The sequence below is a fragment of the Chiloscyllium punctatum genome, chromosome 10 (assembly GCF_047496795.1).
Source record: "Chiloscyllium punctatum isolate Juve2018m chromosome 10, sChiPun1.3, whole genome shotgun sequence".
NCBI classification, from domain to species: domain Eukaryota; kingdom Metazoa; phylum Chordata; class Chondrichthyes; order Orectolobiformes; family Hemiscylliidae; genus Chiloscyllium; species Chiloscyllium punctatum.
The window spans coordinates 78,803,877-78,818,695 of NC_092748.1; the positions used below are offsets into that span (position 1 = coordinate 78,803,877).

Consider the following 14,819-nt stretch of genomic DNA (forward strand, 5'->3'; position numbering starts at 1 on the left):
GCAATAAATAGGAGTATCAACTGCAAGTTTTCCTCCAAGCCAAACACCATTGTGACATGGAAATATATTACCACTTCTTCATTGTGGATGGGTCAAAATCATGGAATCTTTCTTAGCAACTTTGTATATGTACAGCCTCACTCCATGAACTGCAGCAGTTCAAGAAGGCAGATCACAGTGACCAGAGACAACTAAAGTTGGGCATAAATGGCGTCTTGCCAATGACATCCTCATAATACGAAATAATTTTTTAGAAAAATCTGAATATAACTAACTAACTGTGAGTCACCCAGTGCTTCTAATTATTTGCCATTTTAATTCAAACAACTCAACTTCCACTTGGACATTTCTGCCCTCAGCTTCCTACACTGTTTCAATGAAGCTGAACATAAGCTTGAGAAACAGCACCCACCTTTCAATCAAGTACTTTTTATCCTTCTAGACTCAATACTGAGTTCAATAATATCAAATCATAATCTCTGCCGTATTCAGCACCATTTGCAAATCCTCAGATACCAAACCAGTATATGTCCAAATGCAGATGCATAATATCCAGGTTTGAGGTGACAAGTGGCAAGCAATACTTGTAGCACACAAGTGCCAGTTAATGGCAATCTCCAGAAAGAGAGAATCTAACCATCACTTTTCAATATTCAGTGGCTTTATCATTGGATAGCAGCGATTTCTTATGATTTGGTTGTTTGCTACTTAATCCTCTTCTGAATTCATCACTAATTCCTCAACTTGTCCTATTGCCATTTGCCTGATAGTATTCTATGTCCTTTCATTTAATCTCTCCAAATGTCCACCCAATCACAGACATTTGTTTTCTTTATTCATTCACATGATGAGGGCATCATTGGCTAGTTAGCATTTATTGTTCATCCCTAATTTTCCAGAGGCAATTAAGAGTCAACCACATTACTGTGGATCTGGAGTCACATGTAGGCTAGACTAGGTAAGGATGGCAGTTTCCCTTCCTCAAGGACATTAGTGAACCAGATGGTTTTTTCCAACCATCGACACATGGTCATCATTAGATTCATAATTCCAGATATTTATCGAATTTAAATTCAACCATCTGCCATGGCAGGATTTGAACCTGGGTCCTCAGAACATTATGAAGGGCTTATGCCGAAACGTCAACTGTCCTGCTTCTTGGATGCTGCTTGATCTGCTGTGCTTTTCCAGTGCTACACTTTTTGTCTCCGGATTAACAGTTCAGTAATAATACCACTAGGACATTGCCTCCCCTCCTTTTTTGCTCTTTTACAATTTCACTCTTTCATTCCATCTGCACATGCATAAAATCTGTTGCCTCTCTAGAATTGTCCTTCCTAATGAATATTTATGTCTCTGTCTACCTATGTAGTATGAGTTGTACTATTGAAATATGTAGTATTTCAAGAATTCACTGCTATTATTTCAATGGTGCCCCTCTCCTTAATCACATTTCTGGTCATATTATAATTTGAACATCAAGGTGATCAATTTAATTAACATTAATTATGGTTTTAAAATGAATCCATTTTAACTGATATATTTTCTTACCTGTTTAGAAAGCCAGAGTTCAGACACTGTCTCATGTTTCTAAAGTAGCCACAGAAAAGAAACAGAATGAAAATGAAAGCAAAACACAATTAATTATTCATCTGGAAGAATTTCTTAACATATCAGTCTCTGAGTCTTGAAATAAAGGTAACGTGTGCATTGTCTGTACTTCTATTTAAACTAGAAAGGAGGAACAATATGGGTAACCATACATAATCTATAAGAACATTGTACATTAACAATTTGAAAAAATTGTTAGGCTTTGTACACTGCATTTCAACACTGTCTCATGGGTTTCACTAACAATTTGGTGCTAGCCAAGATCAAGAATCCAGTTTTAATGTGAACAATGGGTCCATGAGACCATGACATCTGAAAATCAAATAGGAAAAAAAACTATTGCATCCATAGTTTTCTTGGTCTGAATCAAATTGAGTACAGAAGTACTGAACAGTGACTGCCAGCAATTTGAATGAATGGGAAGCTGAGGGTGCCACTTGGCAGGTGAGCATAAGTAATATCAGCAGTGTTTTAGGAGTGAAACCTATTTCCATCCTTGATGTTGCAGGTGTTAGTTCGGGCAGAGGAAGAAAATCAAACAAAAATGCAAAGAAAAGACCAAAGAAAATTTACAGCCCAGGAACAGGCCCTTCGGCCCTCCAAGCCTGAGCTGATCCAAATCTACCGTCTAAACCTGTCGCCCAATTCCTATGCATCTGTATCCCTCTGGTCCCCACCTACTCATGCGTCTGTCCAGATGCATAGAGTTATAGAGATGTACAGCATGGAAACAGACCCTTCGGTCCAACCCATCCATGCTGACCAGATATCCCAACCCAATCTGGTCCCACCTGCCAGCACCAGGCCCATATCCCTCCAAACCTTTCCTATTTATCTCCCCATCCAAACGCCTTTTAAATGTTGCAATTGTACCAGCCTCCACCATTTCCTCCGACAGCTCATTCCATACACGTACCACCCTCTGCATGAAAAAGTTGCCCCTGAGGTCTCTTTTATATCTTTCCCCTCTTGCCCTAAACTTATGCCCTCTCGTTCTGGACTCCCCGACCCCAGGGAAAAGGCTTTGCCTATTTATGCTATCCATGTCCCTCATAATTTTGTAAACCTCTATAAGGTCACTCCTCACTCAGCCTCCGATGCACCAGGGAAAACAGCCCCAGCCTGTTCAGCCTCTCCCTGTAGCTCAAATCCTCTTAAATGAATCTACTGTGCCTGGCTCTACCACCTCTGCTGGTAACGCGTTCCAGACACCCACAACCCTCTTGTAAAGTACTTGCTGCATGCATCCCCTTAAACTTTCCACCTCTCACCTTGAAAGCGTAACCTCTTATTATTGAATCCTTCACCCTGGGAAAAAGCTTGTCTCTATCCACCCTGTCTATAGCCTTCATGATTTTGTAAACCTCGATCAGGTCCCCCCTCAATCTCCTTTTTTTCTAATGAAAATAAACCTAACCTACTCAACTTCTCTTCATAGCTGGCACTTTCCATGCCAGGCAACATCCTCATAAACTTTCTCTGCACCCACTCCAAAGTGTCCACGTTCTTTTGGTAATGTGGCGACCAGAACTGTGCACAGTATTCTAAATGTGACTTGCCAGCTCTTATACTCAATACCCCATCCAATGAAGGCAAGCATGCCATATGCCTTCTTGACCACTCTATCCAGCTGTGCAGCAACCTTCAGGGTACAATGGACCTGCACACCCAGATCTCTCTGCCCATCAACTTTTCACAAGGCTCTTCCGTTCATTGTATAATTTGCTCAAGAATTAGACTTGCCTAAATGAAGAAATCCCCCACCGCAACTTGGCTCATTCTCCAATACCAGGTCCAATATGGCCCCTTCCTTTGTCGGACTATTGATATACTGCTCTAGAAAACTCTCCTGGATGCTTCTTACAAATTCTACCCTGTCCGGACCTCTGACGCTAAGTGTATCCCAATCAATGTTTGGAAAATTAAAATCTCCCATCACCACTACCCTATTGCCTCTACATCTTTCCATAATCTGTTTGCCTATTTGTTCTTCTACCTCACGCTCACTGTTGGGAGGCCTGTAATACAGCGTCCAAGGAGCAGAAAAATCGATGTTTTGGGCAAAAGCCCTTCATCAGGAATAGAGGCAGAAAGCCTGCAGGGTGGAGAGATAAATGAGAGGGGGGTGGGAGGGGAGAAAGTAGCATAGAGTACAATAGGTGAATGGGGGGTGGAGATGAAGGTGATAGATCAGAGAGGAGGGTGGAGTGGATAAGTGGAAAGGAAGATAGGCAGGTAGGATAGGTCATGGGGTGCTAGCTGCAAGTTTGGAACTGGGGTAAGTCCTGTTTGGTTCCAAACTCTGCTGACTAACCTCCCAGTTAGCACTGTCCCCATGGCCTGTCCTACCTGCCTATCAACCTTTCCACCTCTCCACTCTACCCTCCTCTCTGATTGATCACCTTCATCCCCACCCCCTATTCACCCATTGTACTCTTTGCTACCTTCCCCCACCCTCCTCTCTGACCTATCACCTCCATCCCCACCCCCATTCACCTATTGTACTCGATGCTACTTTCTACCCCCCTCCCCCCCACCCTCTCTCATTTATCTCTCCACCCTGCAGGCTTCCTACCTCTATTCCTGACGAAGGGTCTTTGCTCCTTGGATGCTGCCTGACCTGCTGTGCTTTTCCAGCACCACTCTAATTCAGACTCAGGTTTCCAGATCTGCAGTCCTCATTTTTACCGGCCTGTAATACAGCCCCAACAATGTAACTGTACCCTTCTTATTTCTGAGCTCCACCCATAATGCCTCACTACTCAAGACCACCATAGTGTCCTCCTTTAGCACAGCCGTGATATCATTCCTGACTAGCAATGCAACTCCACCCCCCACTCTTACTTCCCTCCCTGTCCTGTCTGAAGCGTCTATATCCTGGAACATGCCCCTTCTTCAACCAAGTATCTGTGATTGAAATAACGTCATACACCCAGGCACCAATCCAAGCCCTAAGTTCATATGCCTTACACACAATACTCTTTGCATTAAAGTAAATGCATTTCAGGTCATCAGTTCTTTTGCATTCATCTGCTCTCTGCCTACTCTTCCCCTTATTAATGCTATCTTCATGATTCTTACTTCTCCAGTTTCCACCTGGCTGCCTACTTGTTTTCTCTTCTGGTTCCCACTCCCCTGCCATATTAGTTTAAAACTTCGCCAACAGCAGTAGCAAAAACTCCCCCAAGGACATTGGTTCCAGTCTGGTTCAGATGTAGACCGTCCTTCTCCAGAACTGGTTCCAATGTCCAACAAATCTAAACCCCTCCCTCCAAAACCATCCCTCAAGCCATCCTGCCTATTTTTTTTCATTTCTACACTGGCTAGCACATGGCATTGGTAGTAATCCTGAGATCACTACCTTTGAGGTCCTCCTCTTTAACTTCCATCCTAGTTCCCTGAATTCTTCTTTCAGGACCTCATCTCATTTTCTACTTATATCCTTGGTGCCTATATGCACCAAGACAACTGACTGTTCAGCCTCCCCTGTTAGAATGCTCTGCAGCTGATCAGTGACATCCCTGACCTGAGCACCTGGGAGGCAACATACCATCAGGGAGTCCAGTTTTGGCCACAGAACCACGTATCTACTTCTATCACAATAGAATCCCCTATGATTATGGCCCTACGAGTCTTTTTCCTGCCCTTCTGAACAGCAGTGCCTGCCACGGTGCCATTATCTTGACAATTGCTGCCCTCTCCTGGTGAGCCATCTCCCCCAACGGTATCCAAAATGGTATACCTGTTTTGGAGGGAGATGACCGTAGGGGACACCTGCACTGCCTTGATACTCTTTTGCTGCCTTTTGGTCACCCATTCACTGTCTCCCTCAGCAATTCTAACCTGCGGTGTGACCAGTTCACTAAATGTGCTATCCAAGACCTCCTCGGCATTGCAGATGCTCCACAATGTGTCCATCCACAGCTCCAGAGCCATTATGCGAACAAACAAGAGCTGCAGCTGGACACACTTCTTGCAAGTGAGAGAGTCAGGAAGGTCAGCCACGTTCTTGAACTCCCAAATCAAGCAAGAGGCTGTGAAGTAACAGAAAATGATCTATCAGATACATGATTTCTACACTTGGTGGAACAGATTGTTAACATGGTTCAGTATATTTGAACAATTAATGCATTTTACTAAACCTTTGTTTTAACTTCAAGTTAATTTTTTACTTTACACGTTAGTCTCCCACCAACTTAGACTCGTCAATTTTTCTCCCAACTAATTTACACAAGTCACTTTTTTAAAAAATAAGTTGCATGTTAACCCTGTGCAAATCAGATTTTCTATGGATAATATGTATAATGTTGAGTCCTTAATGTTCCCCTATTTTTATATTTTATTAGTAGACGTTAAAGTCATCAAAAACTGGTATCAGAGATTTTCTAGTGTGAGTACAAAAATTCCATTCTGTTTTGAATCCTTAAAGAAAGTAATTTATGGTAAAAGCCACAACTTTCTTAAAATGAGGGAAAGCTAAACTTCCTTTTGTGAGTAGAAGTATTAAATTAGGACCTTAGACTTAGTAGAAAAGATTTTCCTTTACTTTCTCCAGACACTCAATGCAGGCCTAAATCCCCGACAACCTTAATCATTGCATTCATACTGGACTAGGACAGCATTGCAAAGTTGCAGAATTCTCGGTCATTAATATTATTCAGATTAATCCTGTGTGAGGCCAGTCCCCAACACATCAGCAGACATTAATTATGTCCAATTGTGAATGAATATAAATTAACAGATGTTGAGTCAGTTAAAGTATGGCCCAAAGCTTTGACCATGTTAATACAAATAGTGGGATGGGAGAGTTCAAATCTTGACTATTTTACTTATATTTTTATTCTTATATATTTGCCTTGTCCCTACAATCCATGACACCATCACCTTGATAACTTGCTATGATCTCTCTACCCTAATTAGTTTGCACAGTTTTGGATTACTTGTAACTTTAGTTAGACCTTCAGCTTGTGACTTGTACATCTGTCATGTTATTCCAGCCATTTTATTTGTTTCCAGCATCAGCCTATTTTTATATTTTTGTAATTATCTCTCTACCTCAATTAATTGGATTATAGGTCATCCCTTCACTCGCGATTCAGCTGTTGACACTTTACTCACACCATCTAACATTTTTAATCACCTGCAGAGACTTATTATTTGTCCTGTCAACATTCCACTCAAACCATTTGCACAATCTTTTGAAATCTCGCCTATAAATTATGGGCTTGTGTGCCTCTCTTCAGTCATCTAATGAAGGAGCAGCGCTCCAAAAGCTTGTCATTTCAAATAAACCTGTTAAACTATAACCTGCTGTAGTGTGACTTCGGATACTGACAAGATATAATAACACCACGTTTACCTGTGTACTTCTATGCTAAAGTACTCAGTGAATAATCAGAGTCAAAGAGCGCACTCTTCAACTCTGATCTCCAGCATCCACAGTCTTCACTTTCGCCTTGGTGAATTATCACCCAGGAAATTGAGGTGGAATGCAGGAAAATCTCTTTGTACCTGAACATTGAACAAACAAAGAATAATACAACTCAAGAATAGGTCCTTCAGCCATCCAAGCCTGCGCTGCCATATTCTGCTCTTCCATACTCAAACTATCTTCACTTACCGGATCCGGATCCCTCCAGTTCCTTCTTATCCAGATGCTTTTTGAGTACTACTATTGTGTCTGCTTTCGCCACCTCCTCTGGCAACACATTCCAGGCACTCACCACCCTTTGTATGAAAAATCTGCCTCACACATCTCTTATAAACATCTCCCTCAAACTTGTATCCTCTAGTAATTGACCCCTCCACCTTAGGAGAAAGCCTCATTTTTTTCTCTCCATCCATGCCATTCATAATCTTATAAACTTCTATTAACTCACCCCTCAACCTCCTGCCTTCCAGTGAAATCAATCGCAGTCTAGCCAACCTCTCTTCATAGCTACAATCTCCCATACCAGGCAACATCCTGGTAAACATTTTCTGTACCCTCTCCAAAGCATCCACATCCTCTGGTAGTGTGGCGGCCAGAACTATATGCAATATTCCAAGTGTGGCCTTACTAAGGTTATATAAAGCTGCAGCATAACTTGTCTATCCTTATATTCAATGCCCCTTCCAATAAAAGCAAGCATGCCTTAAGCCTTTTTATCTACCTCATCTACTACACTGCCACCTTCAGTGATCTTAAAACATCCACACCCAGATCCCTCTGCATATCAAGGGTTCTGCCATTCACTGTATTATTTCCATCTGTACTTGACCTTCCAAAATGCATCTCCTCACATTTGTCCAAATTAAATTCCATCTGCCATTTTTCTGCTGATGCCTCCATTTGATTTATATCCTACTGTATCCTCTGACAATCCTCCTCGCTACCCGAAACTCCACCAATCTTTGTATTGTCTGCAAACTTACTAATTAGACCAGCCATGTTTTCCTCCAAATCATTTATGTAGGTCATGAACAGCAGAGGTCCCAGTACTGATCTCTTAGAACACCACAAGACATAACCCTCCATTCCGAAAAAGTATTCTTCCATTGCTATCTTCTGTCTCCTATGACTTAGCCAGTTCTATGTCAATCTTGCCAGCTCACCCTTGATACCATGTGACTTCACCTTTAGTACCAATCTGCCATGAGGGACTTTGTCAAAGGCTTGAGTGAAGTCCATGTAGACAAGATCAACTGCTTTCCCCCCATCAATCATCTTCATAACCTCCTTATAAAACTTAATCAAGTTACTGAGGCATGACTTCCCCTGCACAAAATCAAGCTGTCTATCACTAATAAGTCCATTTGCTCAAAGTTTGGGAGAAGATTTGTAGCTCGGGTGCTCGTTGTTGTGGTTCTGTTTGCCCAGCTGGGAATTTGTCTTGCAAACGTTTCGTCCCCTGTTTAGGTGACATCCTCAGTGCTTGGGAGCCTCCTGTGAAGCGCTTCTGTGCTGTGTCCTCCAGCATTTATAGTCGCCTGTCTCTGCCGCTTCCGGTTGTCAGTTCAAGCTGTCTGCTGTAGTGGCTGGTATATTGGGTCCAGGTTGATGTGTTTGTTGATAGAGTCTGTGGATGAGTGCCATGCCTCTAGGAATTCCCTGGCTGTTCTCTGTTTGGCTTGCCCTATAATGGTAGTGTTGTCCCAGTCGAATTCATGTTGCTTGTCGTCTGTGTGTGTGGTTACTAAGGATAGCTGGTCGTGTCGTTTCGTGGCTAGTTGGTGTTCGTGTATACGGACCGTTAACTGTCTTCCTGTTTGTCCAATGAAGTGTTTTGTGCAGTCCTTGCATGGGATTTTGTACACTACATTAGTTTTGCTCATGTTGGGTATCGGGTCCTTCGTTCTGGTGAGTTGTTGTCTGAGCGTGGCTGTTGGTTTGTATGCTGTTATGAGTCCTCGTGGTCGCAGTAGTCTGGCTGTCAGTTCAGAAATGCTCCTGATGTATGGTAGTGTGGCTAGTCCTTTGGGTGGGGCATGTCCTCGTTCCGTTGTCTCTCCCTTAGGCATCTGTTGATGAAATTGCGAGGGTATCCGTTTTTGGCGAATACCTTGTATAGGTGTTCCTTTTCCTCTTTTTGCAGTTCTGGTGTGTTGCAGTGTGTTGTGGCCCTTTTGAATAGTGTCTTGATGCAACTTCGTTTTTGTGTGTTGGGGTGGTTGCTTTCATAGTTTAGGACTTGGTCTGTGTGTGTGGCTTTACTGTAAACCTTTGTGGTGAATTCTCCGTTCGGTGTTCTCTATACCATCATGTCTAGGAATGGGAGTTGGTTGTCCTTTTCTTCCTCTCTAGTGAATATTCATGAGAGAGGAAGAAAAGGACAACCAACTCCCTTTCCTAGACATGATGGTATAGAGAACACTGAACGGAGAATTCACCACAAAGGTTTACAGGAAAGCCACACACACAGACCAAGTCCTAAACTATGAAAGCAACCACCCCAACACACACAAACGCAGTTGCATCAGGACACTATTCAAAAGGGTCACAACACACTGCAGCACACCAGAACTGCAAAAAGAGGAAGAGGAACACCTATACAAGGTATTCGCCAAAAACGGATACCCTCGCAATTTCATCAACAGATGCCTAAGGGAGAGACAATGGAACGAGGACATGCCACAACCCAAAGGACTAGCCACACTACCATATATCAGGAGCATTTCTGAACTGACAGCCAGACTACTGCGACCACTAGGACTCAAAATAGCACACAAACCAACAGCCACGTTCAGACAACAACTCACCAGAACAAAGGACCCGATACCCAACATGAGCAAAACTAATGTAGTGTACAAAATCCCATGCAAGGACTGCACAAAACACTACATCGGACAAACAGGAAGACAGTTAACGATCCGTATATACAAACACCAACTAGCCACGAAACGACACGACCAGCTATCCTTAGTAACCACACACACAGACGACAAGCAACATGAATTTGACTGGGACAACACTACCGTTATAGGGCAAGCCAAACAGAGAACAGCCAGGGAATTCCTAGAGGCATGGCACTCATCCACAGACTCTATCAACAAACACATCAACCTGGACCCAATATACCGGCCACTACAGCGGACAGCTTGAACTGACAACCGGAAGCGGCAGAGACAGGCCACTATAAATGCCGGAGGAAACAGCACAGAAGCGCTTCACAGGAGGCTCCCAAGCACTGAGGATGTCACCTAGACAGGGGACGAAACGTTTGCAAGACAAATTCCCAGCTCGGCGAACAGAACCACAACAAGTCCATTTGCTTCTAAAAAATGCATTTAGATCTTGTCCCTGAGAATCTTTTCCAGTAATCTCCCTACCACTGACGGAAGACTCAAAGGCCTGTAATTTCCAGGATTATTCCTGCATTGTTCTCTATATTCCAAGTGCAGAAGCAGGTACAGCTCTTCTCCTGCTGTTGAATTGTTTTGGAAATCCAGCACAAAGTACAAGAGGTAAAAGAACCAGGAAAACCTTTTGTGTCGGAGAAATGGCTGTTTCTGGGCGTAAGGATCAGCAAAATGAGTCGTATTAAGTTCAAGTTGAATGAAGAACATTCACTCTTCAATTAACATACAGAACTAACTCAAACAACAGTTTAGTAAAAGAAAGGGATCTTCCTCCATTTTCAAATGACCACATCATTTAGAATTCTGCTGGCTGCAGCAAACAGCTAACTCTGTACTATTTTGTCAGATATAAGAGAAAGCTTGCTAAAGCTAAGGCTAAACTCAATTTACTTGTCAGATGAAACATAATTTATTGACAGAATTGATTAACTTCCATTAGTTTCTCATTTCTTAGATGATTCGAAGTCTTCAGGCAAATGATCGCTTTGTTTAATGACATTTAATAACATCACAATTCAGGAAAATGCCTCATACAAATAAAATGTCTTACCTTAGAACAAGCCCCAGTTGTAATTTCACAGGTAGTAAGAATGGAAACATTTTGAGGTCTGTTCAGCCAGTTTACGACAGTCTTTGTATTGCTGACCCACTTTACCATTGTGATGTAATATTCCCTTGTAAAGAAATTTAAGCTCTAAGTTGTTAAAAATTAGCTTTAGTAAAGCCGTACATAAATATTGTTAAGTGTGTTACTATAAATGCATTTAACAAGCTTAATTCTTATGTAAAAATCCCAAACCAAATAAAATGTGAAGTAGTCCTGCATCAGAAAAAAAAACTATCAAGTGAGGTTTTTCAGCGCGTTTTCTCTACTTTGGTTGTGTTGGCATCACAGATGAACATCCATTTTCCACAATTTGGTTTATTATGGGCACCTTTAATAATATGATAATGATCATTTAATCTGTTTTTAGTGATGCTGTTCGAGTAATAGATATTGGCCAGGGCAATGAGGAAACCTGACCTAGTCTTCTTCAAAATAGAGCCAAGGATCTTTTATACCTAATTGAATAGGTTGATGAACTCTGAGCTTAACACCAAATCTGAAAGATAGCACCTCTAAAAATTGTGATACTTTTACAGTAGTACACTGCTTCTTTTTTCATTAGACTATTGTGTGTCTCTATTTTAACAGAATTAATCATTATTGGTACAATTCCAGTTGACATTTTGGCCCGGGCAGTGTGCACAGCTTGATAGTTTGGATCAAAGCAACAAACCTGATTGTTTATTAACCAATAGCAATTAACGGACACAAGAAATAAGAAAGAAATGAAATTTTGATTTTAAAAAATTGTAGGCTATGACTTCATTTAACTGAATGGGGAAAGTTGTGGATTGTAGAGTACAGAGCTGTTTCCTTTTACCTCATTGGCTAGGCTGACCTATAAGCATGGTACCAAGGAGCCTGAATCAGCACCAACATAATTGTGAGCTGAGACAGTAAGGCAAGAGTCAATTCAGCCATTAGAGAAAGATCTTCAGTTTCATTTTAGCCTCTCACAGATAGCACACACTGCTATCTTGTTTCCTAAAGCTGAGGAGCAGGTTAATCTTGGCAGCTAAATTTCCTGTGTAGCCTCATGATTGACTGACAAGATCATTATATCAATTTGAATGCAGTGATAGGAAGGATCACCTGCTTTAGTGTATCCATTAGTTGTCAAGGCTTGTAAGTTGGAAAGATAAAACTTAACACAAGTTGCAGTACATTGTTTAGAATTTATAGTGTTTGCAGAAGGACAGGACTATGTTAATTATTCCATCAAGTGAAATAGGGATAATTATGAAGATGATGCTTGAGCCTCAGAATTATCTCTCCTCATAGACAGACATCATAACCTATTCACACAGCAGCAGATAGATGTACTGAGCCATTGCATTACAGAGGATCAGAGTTGTACTTTGAAATTCTTCATTTGTTTTCTACTGACTGAATTCAGCTATCAATATGAGCATTATTTGTGCAAGGTACTTGCTTGCAAAGTTGCAAAAAGAATTAAATGCATTTGGTTTAAATTAGGTTAGTTTTGTGAACTATCTAACAGTCAATCACAAGTCACACTGACAGATGTACTTATCATCTTTGTGTTTGAATTGGGTACAGCAGAGTAAAATCTGAGGGGAGAATGTTAGGAAAATGAAGTAGAGTTGATCATTAGATGGTAGCCATCGGTTCAAACCTAAATCACCAAACTATTAAGTCATATGTACATCAATTTTACACCAAATGTACCCTACTACATCTTTAACAAGATGACCAGTAATAATTAGAGTCATACAGCATGGAAATAGACGTTTCTGTCCAACTCGTCCATGTTGACCAGATATTCTAAATTAATCTAGTCCCATTTGCCAGCATTTGGCCCATATTCCTCTAAACCTTCTTATTCAAAAACCCATCCAGATGTCATTTAAATGTTGTTATCGTACCAGCCTCCACCATTTCCTCTGGCAGCTCATTCCATACCACCTTCTACATGAAAATGTTGCTCCTTAGGTATCTTTCAAATCTTGCCCCCCTCACTCTAAACCTATGCCCTCTAGTTTTGGACTCCCCCCCTTCCCCCCCTCCTTCCCTCCCCCTTCCCCCTTCCCCCCCTCCCCACCCCAACACTGGGGAAAAGACTTGGCTGTTCACCCTCTCCATGCCCCTCATGATTTTATAAACTTTTTGAGGTCACCCCCCAGCCTCTGGTGCTCCAGGGAAAATAGCCCCAGCCTATTCAGCCTCTTCCTATAGCTCAAAACCTCCAACATTGGCAAAATCCTTTTAAATCTTTTATGAACCTTTTCAAGTTTCACAATATCCTTTCTGTGGCAGAGAGACCAGAATTGCAATGTCCTGTATAGACACCAATGTCCTGTATAGACACAACACAACTTCCCAACTTCTATACTCAATGTGCTGACCAATAAAGACAAGCATACCAAATGTCTTCTTCACTATCCTGTCTACCTGTGACTCCACCTTCAAGGAACTATGAACCTCTACTCCAAGGTCTCTTTTTTTCAGCAACACTCCCCAGGATCTTACCATTAAGTATATAATGATATGCCCTTCCAAAATGTAACATCTCACATTCGTCTAAAATAAACTCCATCTGCCACTCCTTGGCTCATTGGCCCAACTGATCAAGATCCCGTTGTACTCTGACCTTCTTCGCTGTCCACTACACCTCCAATTTTAGTGTCACTTACAAACTTATTAACCTTACCTCCTTTATTCACATCCAAATCATTAAAATAAATGATGAAAAGCAGTGGACCCAGCACCAATCCTTGTGGCACACCATTGGTCACAGGCTTCCATACTAAAATCAACCCGCCACCACTGCCCTCTGTCTTATTACCTTCGAGCCAGTTCTACATCCAAATAGCTAGTTCTCCCTCTGTTTGATGTGATCTAACCTGGCTAACCAGTCTGCCATGAGGAACTTTGTTGACTGCCTTACCAAAATTCAGATTATCACGTCTACCACTCTGCCTTCATCAATCCTCTTCGTTACTTCTTCAAAAAATTCAGTCAAGTTCGTGAGACATGATTTCCCATGCACAAAGCTATGGTGACTATTATTTTTAAATTTGTAAATATAGGGTGATTGTGAACCCAATCTTACTTGGACTTGAAATTCTCTGGTGGCATCAGTTCAAGAGTATGAGTTGGTCCATAGAGATTCACGACAAACAGCTTCACTATTGGATTGGCTTGTCCTGCCTGATAAGAAATAAGATAATTAGCGAAATACATTGAATAACAATTGGCAACATATCTCCAAAGTACATAATATGTATAGTTAACATTATCAGCTTTTGAAAAGTGGTAGCAAATATTTTGCGAAAACGTAACTAACTTGATGGAAGGCATATTTCAATTGAGGTAAAAGATTGCATAAAATTTGATTAAATTTAGTGATCTGCAAGAAGCAGTGAGAACTGATGAAACTATGATGCCCTTCTGCTTCAGGTTGTGTCAAACTATCTTGAACAGATATCTTCAAATCAGGAAATGGCAAGGACTAATCTCTGATCCATACCCAAATTAGGTAAAACAAGGATTCATAGGATGAGCAAGATTACAACCTTTTATTACTTTTGGTGCAGGACCTCACAGAATCTACATTTGTCTGCATAGCTAAGACCTTCTGCTAGGCCTAAATCTAGGTATCCTACATGCCTTTCAAGATAACTAAGTGGTAAAGGATAGAACTGCAACCAAGTCTTGGCACAATTATAAGCTTTTGTGCACAGAGATATAAAGTACAAACATGGATCACTAAAACCAATAACCAGAGTTTCAATCTGTCCTT

General features: G+C 41.4%; 1 protein-coding gene across 4 annotated transcripts in view; it reads right to left on the reverse strand.

Annotated features, from left to right (window-relative positions):
- The window catches only part of LOC140482332 (inactive dipeptidyl peptidase 10-like), a 1,704,473-nt gene that overhangs the window by 145,462 nt on the left and 1,544,192 nt on the right, over nt 1-14,819 (reverse strand). For all 4 annotated transcript variants that reach the window (XM_072579621.1, XM_072579623.1, XM_072579624.1 and 1 more), the window contains exons 10-12: nt 14,130-14,227; nt 11,000-11,123; nt 1,552-1,590 (exon numbers count right to left, since the gene is read on the reverse strand). In XM_072579621.1, coding sequence (XP_072435722.1) covers nt 1,552-1,590; nt 11,000-11,123; nt 14,130-14,227 — 261 coding nt within the window. The remainder of the gene's footprint in view (nt 1-1,551; nt 1,591-10,999; nt 11,124-14,129; nt 14,228-14,819) is intronic.